Source organism: Carcharodon carcharias, chromosome 31 (assembly GCF_017639515.1).
Source record: "Carcharodon carcharias isolate sCarCar2 chromosome 31, sCarCar2.pri, whole genome shotgun sequence".
In the NCBI taxonomy this organism is placed as follows: Eukaryota; Metazoa; Chordata; class Chondrichthyes; order Lamniformes; family Lamnidae; genus Carcharodon; species Carcharodon carcharias.
In genome coordinates this window covers 8408937-8435006 of record NC_054497.1, presented here as the reverse complement: position 1 = coordinate 8435006, position 26070 = coordinate 8408937, and the positions used below count along the sequence as shown (strand labels likewise).

General features: G+C 49.6%; 1 protein-coding gene across 1 annotated transcript in view; it reads left to right on the top strand.

The window, feature by feature from the left end:
- Nucleotides 1-196: 196 nt before the first annotated feature.
- syt3 (synaptotagmin III) overlaps nt 197-26070 on the top strand; it is a 64188-nt gene continuing 38314 nt past the window's right edge. Inside the window, exons 1-2 of the mRNA XM_041177898.1 lie at nt 197-350; nt 25343-25712. Of these exons, the coding sequence (XP_041033832.1) occupies nt 197-350; nt 25343-25712 (524 nt within the window). The remainder of the gene's footprint in view (nt 351-25342; nt 25713-26070) is intronic.

Here is a 26070-nt window from a genome sequence, read left to right as displayed (position 1 = left end):
GTCGAGACCCTCTTCGAGAAGGACGCCGATTGTGACTAGAGTCCTCCTCCCCCACTCCCCAGGATCTGGAGAGTCACAGCTGAGACTCGGCTTCCCCACCCGGCCGATCTTCTCCACCTGAGCCCCCGTCAGGAAGTTGGGCCTTGGTTTCTTTTCTCCCCCTCTTTCCTCGTTGCGAAGGCGATGCTGTGGCGAGATGTCCGGAGACGGGGAGGAAGAGTTGTGTCGAAACGCGCTGGCGTTGGTCAGTGAACTGTGCCTGAGCGTCCGGGAGAACCGCATCAAGGAGAAATGCATTGAGTTCTCTTACCTCATGCGGGATCGAGACCGCACGCGCCACATCGAGACAGGTAATGGGACCATAGCGTTGGGGAAAGTGGGGTCTTCTGGTCTCAAGCTGGACAGAATTATGAATCCTACCTCACAGAAGGAGGCCATTTGGCCCATTGTGACTCTGCCAGCTTAGTTCCACTCCCTGCAACCCTGTGAATTTTTCCCATTTAGGTGTCTATAGCTTTTCCTTTATTCTTTCATGGGATGTGGGCATCACTGGCAAGGCCGGCATTTGTTGCCCACCCCTATCTGCCCTTGAACTGAGTGGCTTGCTTGGCCATTTCAGAGGGCAGTTAAGAGTGAACCACATTGTTGTGGATCTGGAGCCACATGTAGGTCCGACTGGGTAAGGGATGGCAGACGTTCCCTAAAGGGACACTAATGAACTGCAGGGGTTTGATGAAAGTTGTCATGGTCACCATTACTGAGACCGACTTTCAGTTCCAAATGTTATTAACTAATTGCATTTTAATCCCACCAGCTGCCCTGGTGGCATTCGAACATATGTCCCAGAGCATTTAGCCTGAGTCTCTGGATCACTAGTCCAGTAAGATTACCACCATCTCCCCTGATAGTTACTATCAATTCTGCTTCCACAATCCTTTCAGGTAGTGCGTTCAAGATAGTATAAGAGATAGGGTTAGACATGTTTATTTTTTAATTCACTCTCGTATGTGTTACTGGCAAGCGCAGCATTTATTGCCCAATACCTGTTGCGCCTGTTGAATTGTGGAGTGTCTGTGGTTTATGGATCGAATAAAGCGAGTTGGCCACTTTATTCAGGCTGTAAACAGCTCAGAGTCCTGCCCCTGGTTCCCAAGGAGTGGCAGCCATTTTGGCTCATCTCATTCCTCTGCACAATGGCGTCAATGGAATGAAAATCAATTAATTCCTCTGTCCACGAGTGTCAGCTGGTAGCTCACCAACCTCACCAAGGTCCCAGGTTCAAGTCCCACTCCAGGGACTGAGCGCCAAAAAGAACTCCAGTGCAGTACTGACTGAGTGCTGCATTGTTGGAGGTGCTGTCTTTTGGGTGAGGTATTAAACGGAGGTCCCACCTGCCTGTTCGGGTGGATGTAAAAGATCCCCTGGCACTATTTCGAAGGAGAGGGGGGACTTCTCCCCAGTGTCCTGGCCAATATTTATCCCTCAATCAACCTCACAAAAAGAGGTTTATCTAGTCATAATCACATTTCTGTTTGTGGGAGCTTGCTGTGCGCAAAATTGGCTGCCATGTTTCCTACATTACAACAGTGACTAGGCTTCAAAAGTACTTCATTGTAAAGTGCTTTGAGGTATCCATATATAAATGCAAGCCTTTCTCTTTTTCTTTTATCAATGAGGGCAGAAGCAGGTCTCAGTTTAACGTCTCATCTGAAAGACGGCACCTCCGACAGTGCAGCACTCCCTCAGTACTGTGCTGGAGTTTCAGCCTAGATTGTGTGCACAAGTCTCTGGGCCAGGGGCTTAAACCCATAGCGTGCTGATTCAGAATGAGAGATTATTACCCACTAAGCCACCGTCGACACTCCACACATCAACAGAAAAGTGTAAAATTGCAGGCGTGGTGGGCCTGTGTTGCTAAGATGGTTGTATTATTGTCACTCCAAAGGAGGCAGGATTGTAGATTGAATGATCCAGCTGAATGAAACTTGGCTGCGACTTTACAAAAAAAAGGGTTTCGGCAGACCAGAAGTGACTCTCCAAAAATTATGCAGAGGTTTATTGCAAATAAATCTTCCCAACTGCAGAAGCCATTTAACTGCACGTGTCCCATTCACTGGCAGGTTAGGCTCTTGGAACTGGGGGGTTGGAAACCAGTGAAGCCATCAGGTAGAGCATTGAAGACAACGGTATCCAAGGAGCACCAAGTGAAAGTCAAGCTACGGCACCAGTTCTCTGACCCCGTGCTCCCAGTCCAAAGAGCAGGATCCTTCCGTTTATCTATGTGCCCGGGTTCAAAGGTCAAGTACATCTGCAGATGGCGTGAGATAAGATCATAAAAAAATAGGAGCAGGAGTAGGCCATTTGGCCCTTCGAGCCTGCTGTGCCATTCAGCAAGATCACAGCTGATGTGATTGCGGCCTTAAGTCCACTCTCCTTCCTATCGCCCTTAACCCTTGGTTCCTTCATCAGCCAAAAACCTGTCTGACTCAGCCTTGAATCTATTCAATGACTCAGCCTCCACTGCTCTCTGGGGAGGAGAATTCCACAGGCCCTGAGAGACAAAATCCTTCCACATCTCCCTCTTAAATGGGAGACCCCTCACCTTTAAACTGTGCCCCCTAGTTCTAGATTCCCCCAAGGCAGTGTGTTGGGGTGTGGGGGGGGTGGGGGGTGGGGGGGTCCTCCCAGCACCTTAGTGGGTCACTCTGGCCGTTCTAGCACTAAAATTGCCATGGGGTTCCCGATACACATGCGTAAAAGGACTGCAGACAGCCAGGTCACAGTCACTGACCCCGCCATATCTGCTCAGTTAAAATTGGAAGCCCAACAACTAGTGCCAAAGCGGGCAAGCTGCTTGGGTGTTTTTATTGACCAAGCTACCCAGGTTCCACTGGGCGGGCAGGGTCAAAACTGGCCTCGCATTTGCAAGTCACACTTTTCATAACACATGACGCTCTGCCATCTTGTGTGCCACCTGGTTCCTGCACCAACGTTTATCACAGATGCCACCCTTGGAAAGGGTTTGGGGTTTCTTCCTCGATTGTCTCCCTGGTAAAACCGTGTAGGTGAAACAGGGGCAGAGCCCCTGTGAAGCCCTCCTCCCCAGACCCCTGTGGGGTACAATGCCGCCCCACTGACAGCTTATCTGGTTGAAACACCGACCGACTGACTGAGGCAAACAGCAAGAGCCCAGGTTCCTGTTCTGAGACACAGCCGGGACTGTCACACAGCAGCTGCTCTCCACGTTCCAGGATGAGCAGAAGGAGAAATCCATCAGCGTTCCCACTTATGTCCCATGTTCAGTGGTAGCCTTATGGGGAGCCAGGGCATTTGACATCACGAGCTTTCAGGATAGCGTAGGGAGTGACACCATCATGACTGGGCAATGTGTTTTAGGTGTTACTTGAAGGAGAAGCATTGGTCAGGAAACAGGAGAACTCCCCCATTCTGTCGGAGAAGGCAGACGAGGCCTACGTTAAACAGTGCAGCACAGTCCTGCACTGGATGTGCTGCCCAAGGGCTTGTTTGTCCTCAAGTGGGACTTAACCCCATGACCTTCTGACTCAGAGGTGAACGGACACTTAGTTTGAGTCTGGAGCTGCAGATGCAAAAATATTTTAGAATTGCCTCCAGACTTCATGTCTGGCATTTAATAAAATGGTCAGTCGGCCTGTTAATTATGAAAACATCTAGAATATTACTTAGGTAAGCAGAAATGGCCTCAGATAAAAGTCATTAAGTTAATGATGCATGTTATGAGCTTTCATACAAAAAAAAATTACCTCATATCGTTTCTTATATTGGGAGAAGGCAGGACTTGCAGTCTGATGCCAGTTTTCATTGATTTAGATCTTTGACCTGGTTTTGGATTCAAATCCTGAGGTGAAAGTTCATTGCCTAAATGCCTGGCTGCAACTGTATACAGCCCTGGCAACACCGTGCCGGGAGTATAGCCTACAGTTGTGGTCTCCTTACCTAAGGAAGGATTAACTTGCCAAGGAAGGATTGCGACGAAGGTTCACCAGGCCGATTCGTGGGATGGTGGGATTGTCCTATGAGGAGAGAGTGAGGAGACTGGGCCTCTATTCTCACGAGTCTAGAAGAATGAGAGGTGATCTCATTGAAGCATACAGAATTCTTACAGGGTCTCGACAGGATAGACGTGGGAAGGATATTTCCCCTGGCTTGGCGGGGGGTAGGTCTAGGACCAGGGGACACAGTCTCAGGATAAAGGGCAGGCTATTTAGGGCTGAGGTGAGGAGGAACTTCTTCACTCAGAGGGTGGTAAATTGTTGTAATTCTCCACCTCAGGGGACCTGTTGAGCAGGTTCAAGACAGATAGATTTCTAGATACTAAAGACATCAAGGGATATGGGGATAATGCAGGAAAATGGCGTTGAGATAGACGATCAGACTAGATATAGTTGAATGGCGGAGCAGGCTCGATGGGCCGAATGGCCTACTCAAAGATCAAAGAAAACAAAGGAAAGTACAGCACAGGAACAGGCCCTTCGGCCCTCCAAGCCTGCGCCGATCATATTGCCCGTCAACTAAAACATTTTGCACTTCCAGGGTCCGTATCCCTCTATTCCCATCCTACTCATGTATTTGTCAAGCTGCCTCTTAAACACCACTATCGTACCTGCTTCCACCACCTCCTCTGGCAGCAAATTCCAGACACTCACTACCCTCTGCGTAAAAAACTTGCCCCGCACATCTCCTCTATAGTTTTCTCCTCTCACCTTAAATCTATGTCCCCTAGTAATTGACTCTTCCACCCTGGGAAAAAGCTTCTGACTATCTACTCTGTCCATGCCACTCATAATTTTGTAAGCTTCTATCAAGTCACCCCTCAATCTCCGTCGCTCCTGTTCTTATGTTCCTAAATTGCCCTTTCTCTCTTGATCCCAATCTTTTTAAGGCGATTCCAGTTCAGAGGGTATGTTCCATAGTCACTGTTAGACCGCAGTAGGTTCGCTTATATCTCCCTTCTACGAACAAACTACAATGTTGGGCAGAAACCAGTTGGTCAATCGAGCCGGCCCACTCTCACGATGGCTGGAATATCGTGACTCCACACTTCCTAACCCATCTGCTGCACACAGCCACGTGATCTCCCCAGAGAGGCAAAAATACACTTGCAAACGACCGAAAAGGGGGAAAAGAAATCTCTGGGGAATTCCTGATGGAAATCAATCCAGGAGATGACATGGGCCCTGTAGGATCATAGAACCAATTAGAATGGTTACAGCACGGAAGGAGGCCTTTCAGCCTGTCATGTCCATGCTGGCCCTCTGCAAGATCAAGTCACCCAGTGCTACCCTCCGCCTTTTCCCTGTAGCCCTGCAGACGTTTCCTCTTCAGACAACGATCCAACTCCCTTTTGAAAGCTGCTATTGAGCTTGTCTCCAACAAGGATCGTCAACCCGGGCTGGAGATATTCCGGGAGGTGTTGGCAGAAGTAATCCTTCCCCCCCATCCCACCCCCGCTAGGGCTATCTTGCTCGTCCTGCTTTCTACCCTTTATGTCAACATTAGCACATTCCTTAGCTAATATCACCACCATCAACATCCCTTTGTCCTTTTGTCTACGACATCTTTGGCAATCTCTTCTTTGCCTTTACCTATCACTGGCCCTCTATCCAGCTCTACCTGTCCCACCCCCCCCTCAACCAGCTTATATTTCACCTCATTTCTATATTTCCTCAGTTCTGATGAAGAGTCATACGGACTCGAAACGTTAACTGTGTCCCTCTCCGCAGATGCTGTCAGGCCTGCAGAGTTTTTCCAGCTATTTTTATTTTTGCTTCAGACTTCCAGCTTCGCATTTCGCTTTTATGTGACATCGCAGGAACCCAGGCAGGGTCGGCTCTCCAAAACTGGCAGGTCACCGGCCCGCTTGGTTGAGAAGCAAGTTGGGCACCTAAGAAACTGTCGACTCAGGGGAGATTGAATTTGCAGCCCGCTGGATTGGTGGGGCACTGAACAGATGTAACCCGTCACCGCTAAAACTCTGCCGATGCACCTTGTCCTTTTCCGATCTAGTTTCTGTCTCGTGCTATTAACGTTGACGACACTCATCATCTCAGCTACTTTTAATTTGTTTTTGTTTTTAACGTGATTCCGTCTCTTTCACTTCCAACTGAAGCTCTGCACACAGACGAGACTTGCTGAAGTCAAACTCCCGTGCAAACGTTCAATGTGGAAAGTAAATCATGTGCGGTGAAGATTTTATTTTTCACCCACGGTAAATCTAAAATAGTCACCAGCTCCCCTGCACACAGAGGCACATGCCTGTAACTGAGGCCCCGGTAACCGAGGCTCAGTGAAGAAAGCAAGGACTCCCAGCCGGGACCAACTCGGTTAAGGGAAAAGGTGTGTGTTTCTGTGCACAAGCTGTGCTACCAATCGAATTGGAGGATGTGTCCCATGTGACACACTCACCAATGAGCAGAGAATGCAGGAAGTGTGCAACACTTGCCCTGAGATAACAGCATTCCAGCCTCCAGGGAATGCTCTCGCTAGCTACCGGGAGATTGATGCCACTTCAGGTTTTTTTTTTGGAAAATATACTTTATTCATAGAATATCTGCAAGAACATTACAAGACATTTCTAAATGGCCATCACAAAAAGTGCAATCAGGTTCAACTTTTACACATGGATCACGAGGTGCTTCAATACAATCAATGAATGTTAGAGTCAGTTCAATATGGTCATTACAGACAGTCAGACATTGCAATGGGATTGGAGTTACCAACATACATCATGTTGCACTCTGAGGTGCTTCAATACAATTATAATACAATTAGTATTCAATGCAGACACTCATTGTGAGCTGTACAGCCACTTCAAGTTTGGTAACCCTCACCCTCCACCACACTCTCAGGCTCTGTATTCTGGATCCTAACCACTCGCTGCGTGAGAAAAGCTTTTCCTCATCTCGCCTTTGCTTCTTTCGCCAGTCGCCTCAAACCCACGCCCTCTGGTTCTCCACCCGCCTGCCAATGGGGGACAGCTTCTCCCTGACTAACCTGTCCAGGCCCCTCGCGGTTTTGTAAAACTGCGCAGAAAAAACCGGCAACCCACTCACCCTCTGGGATGTTCCGATCCTGACCCTGATCCCGCCCATCGTGGGTGGGGTTGGAAAACTTGATGGATCAGCGAAAGGCCCGCCGACTTTGGGGGGGAATTTCCAGTCCCGCGGTGGGCGGGACCGGAAAATTCCGCTCACCATCTTTCTGGTTTGATTCCTGCTGCAGACAAGAACTGATCTGGAAGGCGACGCAGAAAGTCACACAAGCTTTCGTGAGCCCTGATGAGTTGTTTGACGTGGAGTGCATTATAGTTCAAACCAATAATATCCGAATCCAGGGCATGAACCTCCTTAACGTGAGCCAGCCGTCAGGAAAGGGAATTTGGCTCGGCAATCCTCCAGTTCTGACACCCTGCACTTCCCTGATTTTAATCACAGAGTCAGTTTGGCACAGAAGGAGGCCATTCGGCCCATTGAGTCCATGCTGGCTCTCTGTAGAGCAAGCCCAGTCAGTCACATTCCCCGTTCTATCCCTATACCCCTGAAAGTTTATCTTCCTCAACTGCCCATCCAATTTCCCTTTGAAATCATTCATCGTCTCCACTTCCACCGCCCTCATGGGCAGCGAGTTCCAGCTCATTACCACTCGCTGTGTAAAAAAAGTTCTTCCACACATTCCCCTCTGTACCTCTTACCTGGGGTCTGTGTCCCCTGGTCCTTGTACCATCAGCCAATGGGAAGAGCTGATCCTTATTTCTTTTATCTAAGCCTGTCATAATCTTGTACACCGCAATCAAATCTCCCCTCAACCTCCTTTGCTCCAAGGAGAACAACCCCAGCTTCTCCAACCTAACCTTGTAGCTAAGATCCCCTCATCCCTGGAACTATTCTGGTAAATCTCCTCCACACCCTCTCAAGGACCCTCACATCCTTCCTAAAGTGTGGTGACCAGAACCAATCCATTAGTTGTGGCCTTATGAGAGCCTTACAAAACTTTCTAATCATTCCACCATTGCTGGATGTAACTTCACCCGCCTGAGTTCTGGAATTCCCTTTCTAAACCTCTTGATGCCTCTGATCCTTAAATCCGACCTCTTTGGCTCAGCGTTTAGCACCTCCCCTGTTACCTCCTTATGTGGCTCATTGTGATGTTTAGACTGATGACGCTCCTTGGGGTGTTAAAAGCATGGACTGGAAGGGCTGAAATCAAACCATAAAAGACAGTGGGCGAGATTTTCCAGTCCTGCCGGCCGTGGAACCGGGAATTCCAGCCGGAAGCCGGCGGACCTTTTGCTGATCCATCAAATTTTCAATGGAAGTAGTTGTTCTCACCACAACCCCCACACTAGCCCAGCGAGAGTGAAGTCCCATTGCCATGTCAACAGCCACTACTCAGAATGGGATGAGTTGACTTTGATGCAGATTGGGAATTGGTCCTGGGTCCTTCCTCCAAGGGGTTGGGACGACAAACAGATTGACGCCGAAATGAATAATTTGCGTTTTGAACATTAATTCAGCTGATTAAGTTAAACTCACGTCCTGGGACAACAGCTTGTAATCCTGACTGAGGGGTGGTGTTTCGCTGCAGGCCACACAGTCTATATTTGTCCAGCAATAATGTGTGTTTGTTAATGCATCTAAATACTATGCTAATCTTTCATTAAGCATTTTTTCTGTGGGGATCAATCAAGAGAGGCAGAGGCCTTTTAATTCCTATTCAGTCATTTGGCAGACACTTAATTAAAAGGAGAAGTACTTTATATCAGTCCACATGTTAAAAAGACAGAGATCTGCGTGTTAACTTGCCAGTGCGTGCAGTCAACATCTGAACACAGAAACAATGCTGGGCAGGATCAGACACTCTGGTCCACCCAGTTTGCCCCACACAACTTGTAATGGCTTGCGCATCACTTTCCAAACCCCGCAACCTCTCCAATAAAGGACAAGAGCAACTGATGCATTGCAACACCACTACCTCCACAAGTCACACTTGACTTGGAAATGTATTGCTGTCCCTTCACTGTCACTGAAAATCCTGGAACTCCCTCCCTAACAGCACTGTGGGTGTACCTACACCACATGGACTGCAGTGGTTCAAGAAGGCGGTTCATCACCACCTTCTCAAGGGCAATTAGGGATGGGCAATGAATGCTGACCCAGCCGGAGACGCTCACATCCCCTGAATGAATAAAAATAAATCTACTCCCCACTTCATCTGAAACCATGTGATCTCTTTGACCAGGTGGAAAAAACAGATTATAAAGAAAACCCGAGGCTAATTTTGGGAAGGAGGGTGGAAATTCTAGGAAAGCCCTCTCTGACACACCCCTCCCAGCCACCTAGCTCCCCACCAATCGCCCCAGAGGTGATCGGAACTAGTCCAGGAGATACCCTGCCCAGGGTTAATGGAATCAGGACCCACCTTTCGTACAAGGCAACCTCCACCCAAATTAGATCCAGATCCAGCTCCAGCTCTCGCTTGAAGGAATTCGATGAATTGGTATCTACCCTACGAGCCAGCAGTCTGTGGCTGACATCCAACATTCTCTATTTAAATATGTTGAGGTTTCCATTTCCTACACCCTTTCAGGCAGTGCATTCTAGCCCCCCACCACAATCTGGGTAAAAAAAAAAAATCTCCTCAACTCCCTTCTAATCCTCTAGCAATTATTTTAAATCCCTGCCCCCAGTTATTGTCCTCTCCGCTCAAGGAAATAGGTCCTTCCTATGCACGCTGAGGGTCCTCGTTATTTTACATACCCAATTGCCTCACAGCCACCCCTGTTCCAAAGAAAATATTTCTAACCTATCCAATCTTTCCTCACAGCTGGATTTCTCCATTCCCAGAAACATCTTCGTAAAGCTCCTCTCTCTGTGGTCATACCCCGTAATGTGGCGACCAGATCTCCAGGCAGTACTCTAGTGCCGGCCAAGACTGTGCTCCTACTTCCCCATCCAATCCTCCCTAATCTTATTATTTAGAATAAACTGTCAACTGGAACACACCCTTGTCATATTTAAGAACTTATAAACCTTGATCAGATCACCCTTTGATTCTATCAGTTGAATTGGAGTCATTGAGTCAATACAGGACAGAAAGAGGCCTTTCAGCCCATCACGTTCATTCCAGAGTCCAGTCAATCCTATTCCACCCCACTACTCAGCCCCACCCTTGTAAGTCCTGCAAGTTTATTTCCCTCAAGCGCCATCCAATTTCCTTTGAAAACATTGAACATCTCGGCATTGAGGTGGAAGATCAGCCATGGTCTAGTTGAATGGTGGAGCTGGGCCAAATGGCCTACTCATGATCCTCTTTCCTATGTCCTTATTTTGTTCCTATGTCTCCGCTTCCACCCTCACGGACAGCGAGTTTCAGGTCATTATCACTTGCTGTGTAAAATAAAATTCTTCCGCACATTCCCCCTGCGTTTCTCGCTCAAAACCTTAAGTCTGTGTCCCCACATCCTTCTACTCTCAGCTAATGGAAACAGCTTTCCTTTGTCTGCCTTATCCAAACCTGTCATAATCTTGTGCACCTCTATCAAATTTCCCCTCAGTCCCCTTTGCCCCAAGGACTACAACCCCAGCTTCTCCAACCTAACCTTGTAGCTAAAATCCCTCATGCCTTCCTGGTGTCTGCAGTTGCCCTCTTGTTTAATGGACAGTGAACATATCAGCAATGACTTATAGAAAGAGACCCCTCTGGTCCACCCAGCCTGTCCCTTATTAATGTGATGCCACGTGCTCTGCAATATAGAGACTCCCTGCCCCACCCAGAGCCGAGTGATCTCCTCAGAGAGGAGAGAAAAAGGATAAAGGAACCACACGCCAATCTGGGAAGTTTTTCTATGACTCCCTCAGTCCAGGGGACCACTCCAGCCCTGATATTTCTATGCAGCTCTTACATCTTGTGCAAGGCGACCTCTTCCCTGCCAGAAGGAAGTTAGCGAATCCATTTACTTAGTCCCCTTCGCACTCTGCCCAACCCCCAACCCCCACCCGATGGCCTGGGCCAGTTTTTGACCACTCAACCAAAACAAGTACAAAAAGAACCAGTGACCTGGTCATTATCACATTGCCATCTGTGGGAGCTTGTTGTGCGCAAATTGGCTATCATTTTCCTTCCATTACAACAGTTATTACAGTCTAAAAAGTACCTCATTGGCTGTGAAGCATCTTGGCAGTCCTGAGGTGGTGCAAGGCACTATAGAAATGCATGGTCTCTCTATCTTTTTCTCAGTATTGACCAGGTACTCCCCTCCCCCCCACCCCCACATCCCTCCACCCCCATTTGCTGTTCTGGGAGTTTAGTATTCATTGTCCTAAAGCCCATCCTCTGCTCTTACCTGAAGTAACCCTAGCTTATTTTTATCCATCCATAATTGTATTGGCAAACACATTTAGCAAAATATCAATACTGTATAATGCACTATGGAGCAAGCACACATACAGGCTCATGTCGATATGGAGCCAGCTCTTTCTGCCACCGACAGCCATGCACACAAGCGCTCTCGCAGTCTCACAGTATTCAGGGCTCAAAGCAGCAGTCTAATCTTTCATGGAAACCACACGTGACTGCCAGGCAGTCAAATGAATGTGCCGATGGGCCTGTGGCTCCCTCTGCTATTAATCATCTGTGATACCGTCACCGTGCCGTGTGTAAACAAGCAGGCTCTGCCAGGGTGAGCTGGCGCTGTAATTATAGCGTGGGACATCTTCTCCCTCAACCTGAGCTCCTTAACATGCGGGCCTGACATGCTCAGGCACAGCGGCAGTCCACCACTGCTCAGTGTCTCGTGCTCCGCTTCAGGGGGCACAGGGTTAAGTCCAGGGAAAGCCACCTCCCCACCATGTCCCACTCGCCTGATTTCCTCCCTTCCTCTCACGACACTGTCACCTGCAGTGGTACAGGTCCTGGGGCCGTTAGTCCCAATCTAGGTGTCAGATCGTAAGAACTAGGAGCAGGAGTAGGCCATTCAGCCCCTTGAGCCTACTCCATTTTCCTGCCTGTCTGCTCCCCCCATCCCCCCCCCCCCAATAATACTTGACTCTCTTATCAATCAAAAACCTGTCTAACAACCTCAGATATATAAAATACTAACTTACATATGAACATACAAATTAGAAGCAGGAGAAGGCCATTCAGCCCCTCAAGTCTCCTCTGGCATTCAACGAAATCATGATTGATCTGATTGTGGCCTCAATGTCACAATCCCATCATCCATGATACTCTCTGATTCCCTTTTTGGTCAAGAATCTATCTACCTTTGCCTTACAAATATTCGATGACCCTGTCTCTATCACTCTCTGGGGAAGATAGTTCCAAAATTCATGACCCTCAGAGAGAGAAAAAAAATTCTCCTCATCTCTTTCTTTTGTGGTAGACCCCTTATTTTTAAATTATGCCCCCTAGTCCTGGGGGAAGCATCTTAGCAGCATTCACTCTGTCAAGCCCCCACATAATCTTATATGTTTCAATGAGATCATCTCTCATCCTTCTAAACTCCAATGAGTACAGGCCCAACCTGCTCAACATTTCCTCTTAAGACAGTTCCTTCATCCCAGGTATCAGCCTGGTGAACCTTCTCCGAACTGCTTCCAAGCCAAGTGTCCCTCCTTAAGTACAGAGTTGACTCCATGAATGGAACATGCTGGGAAGGTGTTCCTGAGGAGTGAAGGGCGTCCAGTGTTGGAGTGATGAAAATTGGGATTGTGCACGAGGCTAGATTTGGAGAAACGCAAATATCTCAGGGGACTGCGGGGATTGAGGGGACTATGGAGGTAAGGAGGTGGGTGAGACCATGGAGGGATTTCAAAGCAAGGATGAAGGTTTTAAAATCAAGGTGTTGTTTAATTGGGTTCTAATGTAAGCCAGCGAGCACAGGGTTGATGGGGGAACAGGGCTTGGTGGGAGTTAGGATGTGGGCAGCAGGGCTTAAGGTTATGGAGAGAGGAAGATTGGGAGGTAACCAGGAGAGCATTAGAATAGTCACATCTTGAGGTCACTAAGGCCTCGGAGTTTCAGCAGCAAATGAACTGAGGCAGGGATGGATGTTACCCAGGTAGAAGCAGAGAGCTTCAGAGATGGTGGAATTCGACCAGGAGAGCTTCACACATTGCTGGAGAAAGAAATTAGATGGAGCGTAAAGCGGGCTACACGCTCTCTAATGTTCATTAGCTGGTGGTATGGAAAATTCAGCACACAACGGAGGAGGTCAAGGAGGAACGTACAATTCCTCGGTTTCATAACTGCCAGCTCCTATATTGGTTAGCAACAACCACAGCAACAGCTGAGAGCATTGGTTATACTGAAGGTGTGTGCTCAAATGTATTATTTATTAGATAGATCACAATGCGATGCATTATTTAACAGCAAGGCTGCTGAGGAAACCAAACTAATATTTTAATTACTGAATTAGACTTTATTACATGGTCTAGCAGCTCATGAAAATTATTTATCCGTTTATAGGTTATTTATTATTGAGCAAATACTGTAATCACTTCCCAAACAGTAGGCCTTCCTATCACTTCTGATACCTGATCTCTCAGCAGCTCTGCCAGAGTCCGTGCTGCATAAAAGGCCAACTGTTTAGGTACAGCTGTAGGCCTAGTGCAGCCGTGAGCAGTAAGTTACTGAGACCTGTCTCGTTCGCTTGGGGAAGGAAGGTAGAAAGATGGAAGAGTGTTCAAAGGCTCGGAGAGGGTCCAGAGAATATTTGTGAGAATACTACCCAGCAGTGAAAGACTTTCAGCTACATACAGAGAAGCTGGGATTGGTCTAGAATCACAGAATGGTTACAGCACAGAAGGAGACCATAAGGCCCATCATGTCTGTGCACACTCTCTGCTAGAGCAACTCAGCTATTCCCACTCCCTCAACCTTTTTGCCCAGAGCCTTGCAAATTTTTTATCTTCAGATAATTATCTAATTCTCTTTTGGAAGCCATGATTGAACCACACTCTCAGGCAGTGCATTCCAAATCCCAACCACTCATTGCGTTAAAAAAGTCATTCCTCTTGTCACCCTTGCCTCCTTTGCCAATGAACCTGTGGTTCTCGATCCTTCCACCAACGGGACCAATCTCTCCCCGTCTACTCTGTCCAGACCCCTCATGATTTTGAAGTGGATTATAACCCCAGCCCCATTTTGGGACTATTTCGGATCAGGTGCACTCTTTGGATGATCGCCCACACTTAAGGTTGAGAAAGACAGGCCTCGCAGACACTCAAGTGGGTCTGAAGAACTGCTCTAACTCTCCCTGAAGGAAAGGAAGCACCAGAGAATGTTACTGTCCTCCAGGTAACCTTCATAACAAGTTTTATCCAGATTATAACAACCGGGATATTATAAGGTTCTGGGCATCGGTCCTCAAAAACTGAAGAGAGTACAGAGACGGGTTTCTGAGTTTGGATATGGAAGACTATATAAGGCAATGGGCAGAGTTGTCCCAAAAATAGACAGAGTCCGATATCGGGCGGGGAAAGCGGTGTTTGACCCACCGACAGCAGTGGCGGCTTTTGCCACCGTATCGTGCAGCACTTTGTTGAAAAAATGCAAGAGGCATGTTTTTCACATCCGATCACTGGCAGGGTGGTCTCTGATTTGCCCGCCCTACCGTCACCTCAGGCCGTCAGTAACCCGGGTGCTATATTGAAAGGGTGCCCCCTCACAGAGCCAGCTCTCCTGTAAGGGATTGAAAGCTGCTGGAAATTCATGGCTGCCAAACGGAGGAAACATACTGCCCCCAAATTTAGTGAAACCTCCCTCAAGCGTCCGCTGGACACAGTGGAGGTCCCGCCGCAATCTCCTCGACCCCCACTCTGCGTGAAGACCAGCAAGCAATGTCACCAATCCAGCTTTTGAGGCGGTGGTCAAATAATCTCCTCCGTTCCACCAGGGTAAATCACTCTTCTCATCACTCTCAACTCTCACACTCACAAACCCATCACACATCCACAGGGCCCTCACTCACTGTCAGTTCGAAGGACATTACCAATCACTCTCTCACACACGCCTTCATCTGCCCTGTCCTCATCCTGTCCATGGCACCACGCACCACCCACACATGCCAAGCACCCTTCTCATCTGGCCTGGCAGGCATCCCGCTTACACTCTCTCCATCTGTATTCATGTAGGACAAGCTAGCACACAACAAGAGGGAGAGGTCACAGACTGGTGGAGGAATGCCTGACATCAAGGCCCTCACAGCCTTTGAAAATAGAGCTATCCAGCTGGCTGGTGAGGATCTGGACCGTTCCTGTGCTGACGGTGAGGTTGGTGCTGTTCAACCAACTGAGGATCCAGCAGTGCAACATACATCAATCAACAAGGCTGTGAGTGAGTTCCCCCAATAGGCAGTCACCTGCCATGCATTAATTATCTCTCCTTGCTTCCTTATCTGAGGAGTAGCCAAGGGGGTCCACGACCCAGGTCCTCGATTCAAGTCCTGAGGACACCCCAAAAGAGGAATCCGCAGACACCAAAATTGAAGACCCATCACAGCGCTCGCTCACACCCTCCACCAGCGCAGAGACATGCACATTGGTGGGACCTAGTTCTAGAGCAACCTTGGAGTCACAATCTGGTGAGCACATCGCACTGTCTGATCCATTGCAGGCAGAGCCAGGGACTTCTCTGGTGTCCGGCTCTCGGAGGGCTGCTGGAGGCCAGAAATTTGCTGAGTCCGAGTCAGATGAAGAGCCTCTGGACTCGGTCATGTCACAGTTGCTGGAGCTGCAAAGACAAGCTCGAGAACATCAGAAAGGGATGTCCACTGCACTCCTCAGATTGCAAGGCACAATGGAAGAGTCCGTCTACCTTCAGGCTGGGGTGATAGCGCCAGCATGCCAACACATCGAGGTCAACGCTGGTTGGATGGCGGCTGCCATGGAGACCTTGGTCCAGGACTTTGGTCCTGTACTGCTGCAGGAGATGCATTTCATCGCGGAGTTTTTGCAGGTATCTTGAGTTCACTCCAGCTGCCCCTTCCTCTCAAGGAGTCAGCCAGGAGCCCTCGGGCACCCATAGGGAGGACGATCAGCAGTACCCTGGGGGCCATCCATCCAGGTGACTCCGGGAGTGTCCGGCCCATCCCAATCTCTTCTTCTTGTGACTCCAGCTCCAGCTCCACAGGACGAGGAGGGTGCCACACAGCAGGGCCACGAAAGCAGGCCGGGGCCCTCCAGGTCTTAGCCCTCCAGGGAACACCCGCCAAGGTCATCACAGACGGGGTGTAGCAGTCAGCAGGCTGCCTCCACCTCTGCTTTGGAAATCTGAGGAGCACCAAGATGTAGTAGCAGGGTTAGGAAGGTTAAGAAGATTTAGTTGCACAATGTGGGCATGGGTGTTAATCATTTGTACTTAATGTTGACCATTGTAAATACATTGTAAATGGCTCCTTGTTATGTTGAGCAGTGTTTATGTGAATCAGATGTAAAATCTTGCTTCCTACAATGAAGGCTACTGTCGCAGTCCAGAGCCTCTCCCCTGTGCAGTGCGTAACCTATTCAGCACCGTGATTGTCCGGCATCAAAGTCACTCTCCAGATCAGTGATGGGTGCATGTAGCTTGTGTTTGCTGCCAGTACCCAAGTGTTACTGGGTTCGGTGATGTTCTCCGTGTGCTCTCAGCCCCTCAGTGGTGGGGATGCCCTCCACAATCTCGACAGCATTCCTGACAGGTGAAGGTGTGGTGCTGAAGGGAACAGGTGGTGAAGCCTGCCAAAGGATCAAGTTGTCTTCAAGTCCATGTGGCCGCTGTTTCTCGTCAGCGTCTCGATGATGAGCCTCTTCACAGAGCGTCTGTGCGCTGCCCTCAGCCAGACAGGTGCCAGACATTCCCAGACGCAATAGGAAGATCTCAGGAGGTGTCCTCACTGCATCTCATCATCATCCTGTGGGAATCTTGCGGCAATGAAGGCCTCAGGACTACTCCTGCCTCGTCTGGCCAGTACAATAGCCTCATCACCTGCACCCTCGACTTCCAGGACCTCATCACCCTCATCCCCTTCGACTTCCTCCTCATCGGAGGAGACGTGCAGCTCTTGCATCTCTTCATCATCCAGGTCCTCCCCCCTTTGCATCACCAGGTTGTGTAGCGTGCAGCAAGCTATGATGCATGATACCCTCTGGGGAGCGCTCCGCACTGCTCCACCAGATCTGCCCGGGCACCGGATTCAGGATGCCAATGGCGTGCTCACAAGAACTTCGGGTTGTGGCATGAGCCTCGTTGCATCTTCTCGCACCAGGGCTCTGAGGCAGTCGCATAGGCATCATCAGCCACATCCTCTCTGGGTAGCCCTTGTCCCTGAGGAGCCAACCCTGCATCTTGTGTGGTCCCCGGAAGGTTTCAGGGATCTGAGACCTGCTGACGATGTATGAGGCGTGGACCCTTCCAGGATACCTTGCAAAACACCTGCATAATCCGTTTGTTATGGCCGCAGACCAGCTGAACATTGAGAGAGTGGAAGCCTTTGTGGCCTACACACTGGCCTGTTGGTTGCCAGGGAGATCTAAGAGCCAGGTTGGGTGCAGTCGATGGCACCCTGCACCAGTGGGAATCCGTAAATCTGAGCAAATCCCCAGCGCTCTTGTTTCCTGGCTCGCTTGATCCCTGTCAAAATTGACAAAGCTGTGTGCCTTGGCAGAAAAGGCATTCGTGACTTCCTCGATACGTTTGTGGGCGGAGGTTTGTGAGATCCCGCAAAGGTTCCCTGTGGATCCCTGGAAGGAGCCGCTGTGGTAGAAATTGAGTGTGGTGGTAACTTTACCTGCCGCCGGCAGTGGATGCCCTCCAAGTCCCCCAGGCGCCAAATCCCGCAGGAGGTGGCATATGTGCGTGAACAGTTCCCACGACACGTGGAGAGTCCAAGTCACCACATGGATGCCCAATGTTTATTGCGCAGGATGGTTTACTATGTCCGTGCCCAGCACCGCCCCACACCACATGACCGAGTGGCAGCAACTTTGGCCACTCAACTGCCCGGCATGTGCTTGTGCTCAGACTTCAGTCGGTGCTGCCATGACAACCACCCCTGGCACTGTCGTCCTTGCCCCAAGGTTGCCTTCTCCCCCTTCCCCTCTTTCACCTTTGCCCTTACCCTGAGTGTCCCTTCTCCGCTGGCACTGTCGTCCTTGCCCTGGCACCACAAGCCAGCGTGAAGAAGCCGCTGCGGAGATTTGCCTGTGGTCCCATCTCCGCTCCCCCCCCACACCGCACCAACCCCCCCCCCACAACACCACCACCACACCACAACCTCCCACACCCCCTCACACATCTTCACATCCCCACATACCCACACCCCCACACACCCACACCCCAGCCCCCTCATCACACCAGCATCCCCACAGCCCTGCCACACCCCACTCACACCCCAACACACACACACACCCCCACACATCCCCCACCCCACACCCCACCAGCCCCCACCCCCCAACCCCCCACCACACCAGCAACCCCCCCACCCCCCCACGCTGGAATCATTGCAAGCGCTGCACAAGCTTGGGTGCGCTACCTCTGAGTTCCCCTTGAAGATGAAATCATCAGGCACAGGCCTTTTGAAGGCAGTTTTTAATCACGCCGATGTGGGCTTTAAATTTGAAGTGGAGGGATAAATCCAGCGTGCGGCCGCAATAATGAGATTCAAATTTATTAAAAGTAAGTTCCCGACTTTTGACGGTGGGAAATGCAGCCCGTCATTGGCAGGCTGGAGGGGTTAATCGCGTCCTGGATTTACGTTGTCAGGAAACGCAATTAGGGTCTTCTCACAAGATTCTCTGATCTCGCCACTGAACATGTCCATTACGATCGGGTGTGAAAAATCCCGGCCAATACATTTTCTAAATTATATAAGAGTTTATTAAAGAATCGAACATGCAATTCACTTTTGATGGTAATTGAATTGCAACATTGACAGTTCTAGGCAAAGTATAATTTTGTTTCTGTTAGAGAATCCAAGTCTTATTAACTTACAAAGAGATATTTAAGGTATCTATCAATATTTCAAGTAGTATTTACCTTAAATCCTTGAGTAGAAAGCTATCAAGTCTAACAAGATACGTCTATCCCAATTAAGGGGAGAACTATCATCACTACACTACAGCAGCTACCTTTACCTTAAGAGATGCTGGAGTGAATCCAACGATTCTAAAAATCCTACTGTGTTTTTCCAATATTTCTACCCTAAAAGAACTAAAGCAGCCGGAAGCATTTTGAGCGCTCTTGCTGGACAACATCCTTTGTTTTCCGTCAACATCCTTAAATCAAACAAGATACTGAGAGGTGCAGATAATGGTCATTTCCTTGCAACAACCAGTTTCCAGGATTCAGTTAATAAGTTATTTAGGGTCATTCTTAAGGTTATCCATTGTTAGATTATAGTATCTTACGATAGACCAGTGCCTTGCTGAAGTGATGTAGAGGCCAGTTCCTCTTTTTTCAGAACAGCCTTGCTTTAGAGGATATGCCACAGGATGTTGTTGTCCTTGAGTACACAATTATGTCCAGGCATGTTTATAAACATTTAAACCTTTGTCTAACAGATGAACTATGCTTTTGATTTTTAACCCCTACTTCACAGGAGAATCATTCCTTTTTAATCTTTTTAATCTTTTTATTTATAGCTGGATTCTCTGGTAACTTTGTATTTATTGCTGCGTTCCTTCACATCTCCTCTCGACTTTCTCTTCTCCCAGGGGAAAAGCCCCAGCTTCTCCAATCTATCCAAGTACCTGAAGTCCCTCATCTCAGGGACCATTCACACAAATCTTTTCTGTACCCTCTCTAAAGCCTTCACATCCTTAGGGCAGGATTTTGAGGTTGTCGGGTGGGTGCAGTGGGTGGGCCCTGGAGCAGCCGGGAAACAGTCTGAGATTGGCCCCCGACCGTGATGTCATGCTTTCTATCAAAGCCCGCCCAGCGTGAAACGCAGCTCCGCACTGAGCAGGGGCAGGGTCTGTTGGCCGCTGGGTTCAATGGTGGCCGGTTTAAAAATGCCCCAGGCAGCCCCTGGAAGGACATGTGTCCAGCGTTCCCAATGGAGCCGGACACGGCAAGTGGGAGGGGCAGGTCGAGTGAGCACTCGGCTCCCCTGCTTCTCCGACAAGGAGGTGGCTGCCAGGAGGGACGCCCTTGTCCCCAGAGATGGGAGGAGGCGGCTACCGCACCTCACCAGAAGGGCATGGAGGAGGTGGCAACAATGATGAGCAGCCATGACGTGATGCAGCGCACATGGGTGCAGTGCTGGAAGAGGCTCAGTGACCTGCTGCACTCAGGAAGGGTGAGTGCCGTGTTGGCATGGGTCAGTGTGCAGAAGTGTTAAAGTCTGGCAGTGCCCCCATGGACCTCAGGGGTGTTAGAGTCTGAGTGCCAACTGTCAATGACACTGGAACTGGCCAAGGGGGGGGTGAGCCCTGGCTGCTTAGACTGAGTGCCTTGCGTCTCAAGGGCCACAACTTGGATGTGCCCTGAGAGGTGTTCCTCAGGTAGGGTTGACCAGGCTGCGATGGCACTGAAGGTAGAGAGTGGGTTAATCTATGCTCCTCTGTTCTTTCTGGAGAAGACAAGCCATAACCAGGCAGAGAGGGCTCATACAGGCAGAGGGCAGCCCAACCTCCTGCTGCTCAGCAGGTTCGAACACCATGCCCTGGAGCTTGAGAGCGGCACGATCCCCATGCAACCAGGCGTGGAGAGGCTGGGGTGCCAGATGAAGGTAAGAGTGCAGTGCACAGGGGTGACAGTTGCAGCTTGTGCAACCATTCTAGTGCAGAGTCTCCATTGATGTGAGCCTTGAACCTGGAGTCCCCATTGATCATTGAAAGACGATGGCACCATGATGCAGATGTCTATTGTCTCACCAGGTTGCCTGGCATGCACAGTGACAGTGTGAAGACTTTAACTAATGACATGTCCTTCTTCTCGATTTTAGGTTCACTAGCAGGTGTTTGCTCTGCAGACCCCGAAGGGTCACCCCTGACACCAGAGGACCACCGAGCTTCTGTTGCACCTAAAGCAGGCACTAGTGCAGATATCAGTATCTCAGTGGGCATTGCTCGGCAGCTAGAATCTCGATGCACATTGGTGAGGGCACTCCACTCCCTCTTGAAGTTGAGGCGGAGGCAGAGAGTTCCCAGGGCACCGCCAGTCAAAGCACTACTGTGGACCAGGACGATGCTCAGTCAAAGGCTGATGATGAGCCTCTGGAGTCGTCCATTAGGCAGCAGATGCTGGATGTCCAGCGAGATGTGCGGGAGGATCTGGCGGAGATCCATGAGGGTACGCATGTCATGGTCTCCGTTATGGAGGAGTCCACGCCGAGTGTGAGCACTGCATTGACTCTCATGGTACAGCGCACTGCCTCCTCCATTGAGAGAGTGGTAACTCAAATGGAGAGGCAACTCCACGGACAGAATGAGGGGTTCCTGGGGTTGCGCTTGGACCAGCAAGCCCTCGCACAGGCAATGACCACAGATATTCAATGCCAGTGTGGGAGATGGACGAGGCACCCAGTATCCCAGCTGGGTGCCCATCCATCAATGTTGAGCAGGGAGGTCCAGAGTGACCTGATGTTGGCACACGAGTTGCTTGTCATCTCTGGGGGCTTCACTCAGGGCGCCCTGGATGATGGCAGCAACCCCTCCGCCCATCCACCAGTGACCATCACATCTGATGAGGTTGCGATAACTGGGGAGGCGCCAGCCACGGTATTGGCTGCTCCCTCCCAGCAGGCTCAGCACAGGCTCCACTGGCCAGAGGTCGACCGCCAAGGTCATCAAGGCCAACAAGACAGCAGAGTCTTCAGGCTTCCTCCAATGCTAATGCCAGCAAGAGGATGCACCAAGATTTAGCATTTGCAAACGCAGGTTAAAGGCACCATGAGTACAAGAGGGACAGGTTACAGGTGATTTTTATGTTCATTTATGTTTACTTGATCTATACTGGACTGCGAATGAAGACCAGAGAAGTTTATGTAAATAGTGTGGAATTGTCAAAATGAGATCAATTTTGCTTTTGTCGTCATGGCCTGTGTATGCTTCACTTTTTTATTTTATTGGTGCAGGGCACGCCAGCATGTAATGCTGGATGTAGGTAGCCCTGAACTTTATTGCACAGGCATTGAGTATTCTTTGTGTTCAAATGAAAAGGGCCTTTCAGACATCCGGGATGGAGGCAGCAGCCCTGGCATGCGTTTGAAGTTGTTCTTTGGCAGCCTAGCTGAAGGAGCGTTGGATCAAGACATCCCTGGTGTCCCTGCCTCCCTGGAGGTTCCTGAGGTCTGCATCCACATCCTCAGTGTTCCGTTCACTGTGCTCGTCTTCTGACTCACTGCTGGACTCATCATCTGTGGCCTGTGGAGCTGCATCAAGATCCTCTTCCTCCAGGGGGTCCCGCTTTGCCAGTGCCAGATTTTGGAGAGCACAGCATGCAACCACGATCAGAGACACCCGCTCTGGGTGCACCCCCTGAATGGTCCAGGCATTGGAAGCGCATCTTGAGAAGACCTATGGTCCTCTCTACTACCGCCCTTGTGGAGGCATGACTCAGATTGTAATGCTTCTCTGCCTCTCTTTTTGGGTAGCGAAGAGGCATCATGAGCCACCTCTTCAACAGATAGCCCTTGTCACCCAGCAGCCATCCATCCAGACGGGCTAGAGCACTGAAAAGCCTCAGCTCCTGGGAGTATCTGAGGATGTAAGTGTCATGGGAGCTGCCAGGGTACCTTGCACAGACCTGCAGAATATGCAACCTGTGGCCACATACTATCTGCACGTTCATGGAGTGGAATCCCTTCCCACTGACCCGCTGGCGCCTTGATGGCCATGTGTGCAGTTGATGACACCCTGGACATGGGGGAACCCAGCAATCGCAGTAAAGCCTCTGGCTCGCTCAGCCTGGCTGGTCTCGTCTGTACGGTAAAGAATAAAGGTCAGTAACAAAAACAAAAAATGGTGGAAAAACTCAGCAGGTCTGACAGCATCTGTGGAGAGAGAAACAGAGTTAACATTTCGAGGCCATATGACTCTTTTTCAGCTCTGAAGAAGAGTCAAATGGACTCGAAACATTAAGTCTATCTTTCTCACCACTGATGCTGACAGATCTGCTGAGTTTTTCCAGCATTTTTTGTTCTTGTTTCACATTTCCAGCATCCGCAGTATTTTGCCTTAATAAAGGTCTGTACCCGTCTGAACAGAGCTTCCGTCACCAGCTCGATGCAACTGATTGGGAGACTCCACAAGGATCCCCTACTAACCCCTGGAAAGAGCCAGAGGCATAGAAGTTGGGGGCGGCTGTGACCTTCAGAGCCACTGGCATGGGGTGTCCACCCACACAGTCGGAGCTGATCTCAGGCCCAATCATCTGATAAATGCAGGTTACAGTCTCCCCTGGAGAGGCAGAGCCTCCTTCGGCACTGCACCTCAGACATGTTGAGGTAGCTGCTTCGCCGCCTGTAAACCCTGGCAGCAGGATCGTGGCATCTTCTGTGGTCCCTTCCACCTTGGACTACCTGCTGGCCCTGTGCCCCTTGTGCATGCGCCTCTCCCCCAACAGGTCCCTCCCCTGGAAGCTGCACTGGGACACCCGGCCTTCTCTCCCTTCTGCCCCTCTCTTCCTCCTCACAGGAGGTGCCTCCAGCGGAGACCACAATCCCCATTACTAGGGTAAGGGAAGGCTGCCTGATACCTGGAAGGGTCCTCATGGTCTGAATCCTCCAGGGGCCCTTGCAGACATTAATGAGTCTTGAAATGAAGCCTGGAAATACTAAGAATGAAGCCCTGAACAGAGATGAAGTTGCCAAGTACGAATAAGCAACCAGCAGCAAACTATCTTCAAAACTCCTCACTACTCTTATTGGCAATGCTGCTGACCCTTTGTATCCCGCCCGTGGATGAGGTTTTTGAAAATATCACCTGGCCGCCTGCCCGTTTTGCCCGTGTGATGAGCGTGAAATCGCACAGGCAAGGGGAAATCGCCATCAATTGGACCATCAATGGCCTTAAGTGGCCTCTTAATTAATGGCGAGCGCGGCTCAAGCACCTGCCAAGAGAAATATCGCGCGATGACTTGGGACGCTCCCCCACATCATCGTGCGTTAGTTTACACCCAATCAGGTTGGGGACGCGCCCTCCCACCAGAGGTAAAGCTATCAGTTTGGGGACGCGCCCTCCCACCATAGGTAAAGCTCTGAGAAGAGAAAACTAAAGGGGAGATTGAAATCGAGGCTTTCAAAATTATCAAGGAGGAAGAAGAAAAAAATAACCTTACTTTAAATACCTCAATCAGCCCACCCAACACTCCCCTAAACGCAAGAGAATGCAACTTGACTCTGCAATAAAAACAGAAAATGCTAGAAAACCTCAGCAGGTCTGGAGCAGTTGTGGAGAGACAAACATAGTTAACGTTTCGAGAATAATATTACTCTTCATCAGAACTGAAGAGAGGCAGAAATGTGATTGGTTTTATTCTTTTAAAACAGGGGTGGAGGGTCGGGTAGAAAAAAAGAGAAGGTCTGGTTTTAACTGAGAGGGCAGGAGAGAGTGAAGGCAAGTATGTCATGGAACAGAAGGCAAAGGGAGTGGTAACGGTTGTAGTAAAGAGACAAAGTATTGGTCCAGAGTAAGTGCTAATGGCAGAATAATGAACAGCTCGGTCTGAAAGCAAAATCATGAAAACAAGGTATGGACTGGCACTTGGCAAAAAATAGAATCAAAATGGGGGACGCGGTTCATGGTCTGAAGTTGTTGAATTCAATGTTCAGGAGGCTGCACTGTTTGTGTTGGGGCCTCACTGGAACTGTGCAGCAGGCCGAGGACAGAAATGTGAGCTGTCCCTTATTCTGCTCAGTATTCCCAGCACTTTCTGTTTTTTTATTTTGGATTTCCTGCATGCACAGCTTTTATTTAAAAGAGTTTAAAAATATTTCTGCAGTCACAAAATGTCTGCATTCATGCTGACAGCTCAGCTGCTGGTAGCCTCTGTGGTGCTCGTTTACTTTGCTCTGAGTCCACACCCAGGCTTAACCAATCAAGCACAGTGAGCATAGATCAATTACCAGACTCTCATAATCAAACACAGAATAATTGAACACTACAGCATCCTTCTATGATTACATTACCTTTCCTTTGTACCTATGAGTAGCTATTCTGTACAAATAATTATACATGATTATTGAAATTGCTGATTGCTTCAATCTTGGTTGTTTTGTTCAATATTGTAGAGTTTAGCACTTTGAGCACGTCATTGTGTCCTTCAAAGATTTGATGTTTGTTGCTAATGGTTGTCTCCCTCTACCCACTGTTGTCTCTCACCTCAGATATATCGGTTAGCCTGCTCTCAGTGATCGTAACATTCTGTGGCATAGTCCTCCTGGGCGTCTCGCTCTTCGTCTCGTGGAAACTCTGCTGGATCCCATGGCGGGACAAAGGCTTGAACCCCCAGCGCAAGGACTCCCACTACCTGCACCACCACTCGCACTTCACCGACCTCGCCGTCGAGCGGGTGGAGTGCGGGCCTGAGATGCCAGAGCGCTCTTACCTCGACCTGGAGTCCTACCCTGAGTCCAGCATCAAACTGAGCCAAACGTCGCCCGACATCCCGGTTGACACCAACTCCGGGAGTAAGGAGAACAGCATCCCAAATGCGCACTCTCACCAGCAGGTCTCCGCCCTGCCACCCGCAACAAGGTGGGAAATTTGGTGTGATGTCTGAGTGTTTGGGGTGTTATGGGGCTGCGGGGAGGTGGGTGTGAGTGTTGCTTCCCCCCCCCCCCTTTCCTGTTTGCTTATTTAAGGCTTAGCCAACCTATGGTAGTCCAAACTATGTTGGGGAGATTCTGGCCTAGTGGTAATATTGCTGAGTTAGTAAACTCAAGAGCTTGGCTAATGCTTTGGGGAGCTTGGGTTCAAATCCCACCACAACAGCTGGTAGAATTTCAATTCACTTAATAAACCTGGAATTTAAAGCTAGTCTCAGTAATGGTGATGAAGCTATCATCGATAGTTGTAAAAACCCATCTGGTTCACTAATGCCCTTTAGGGAATG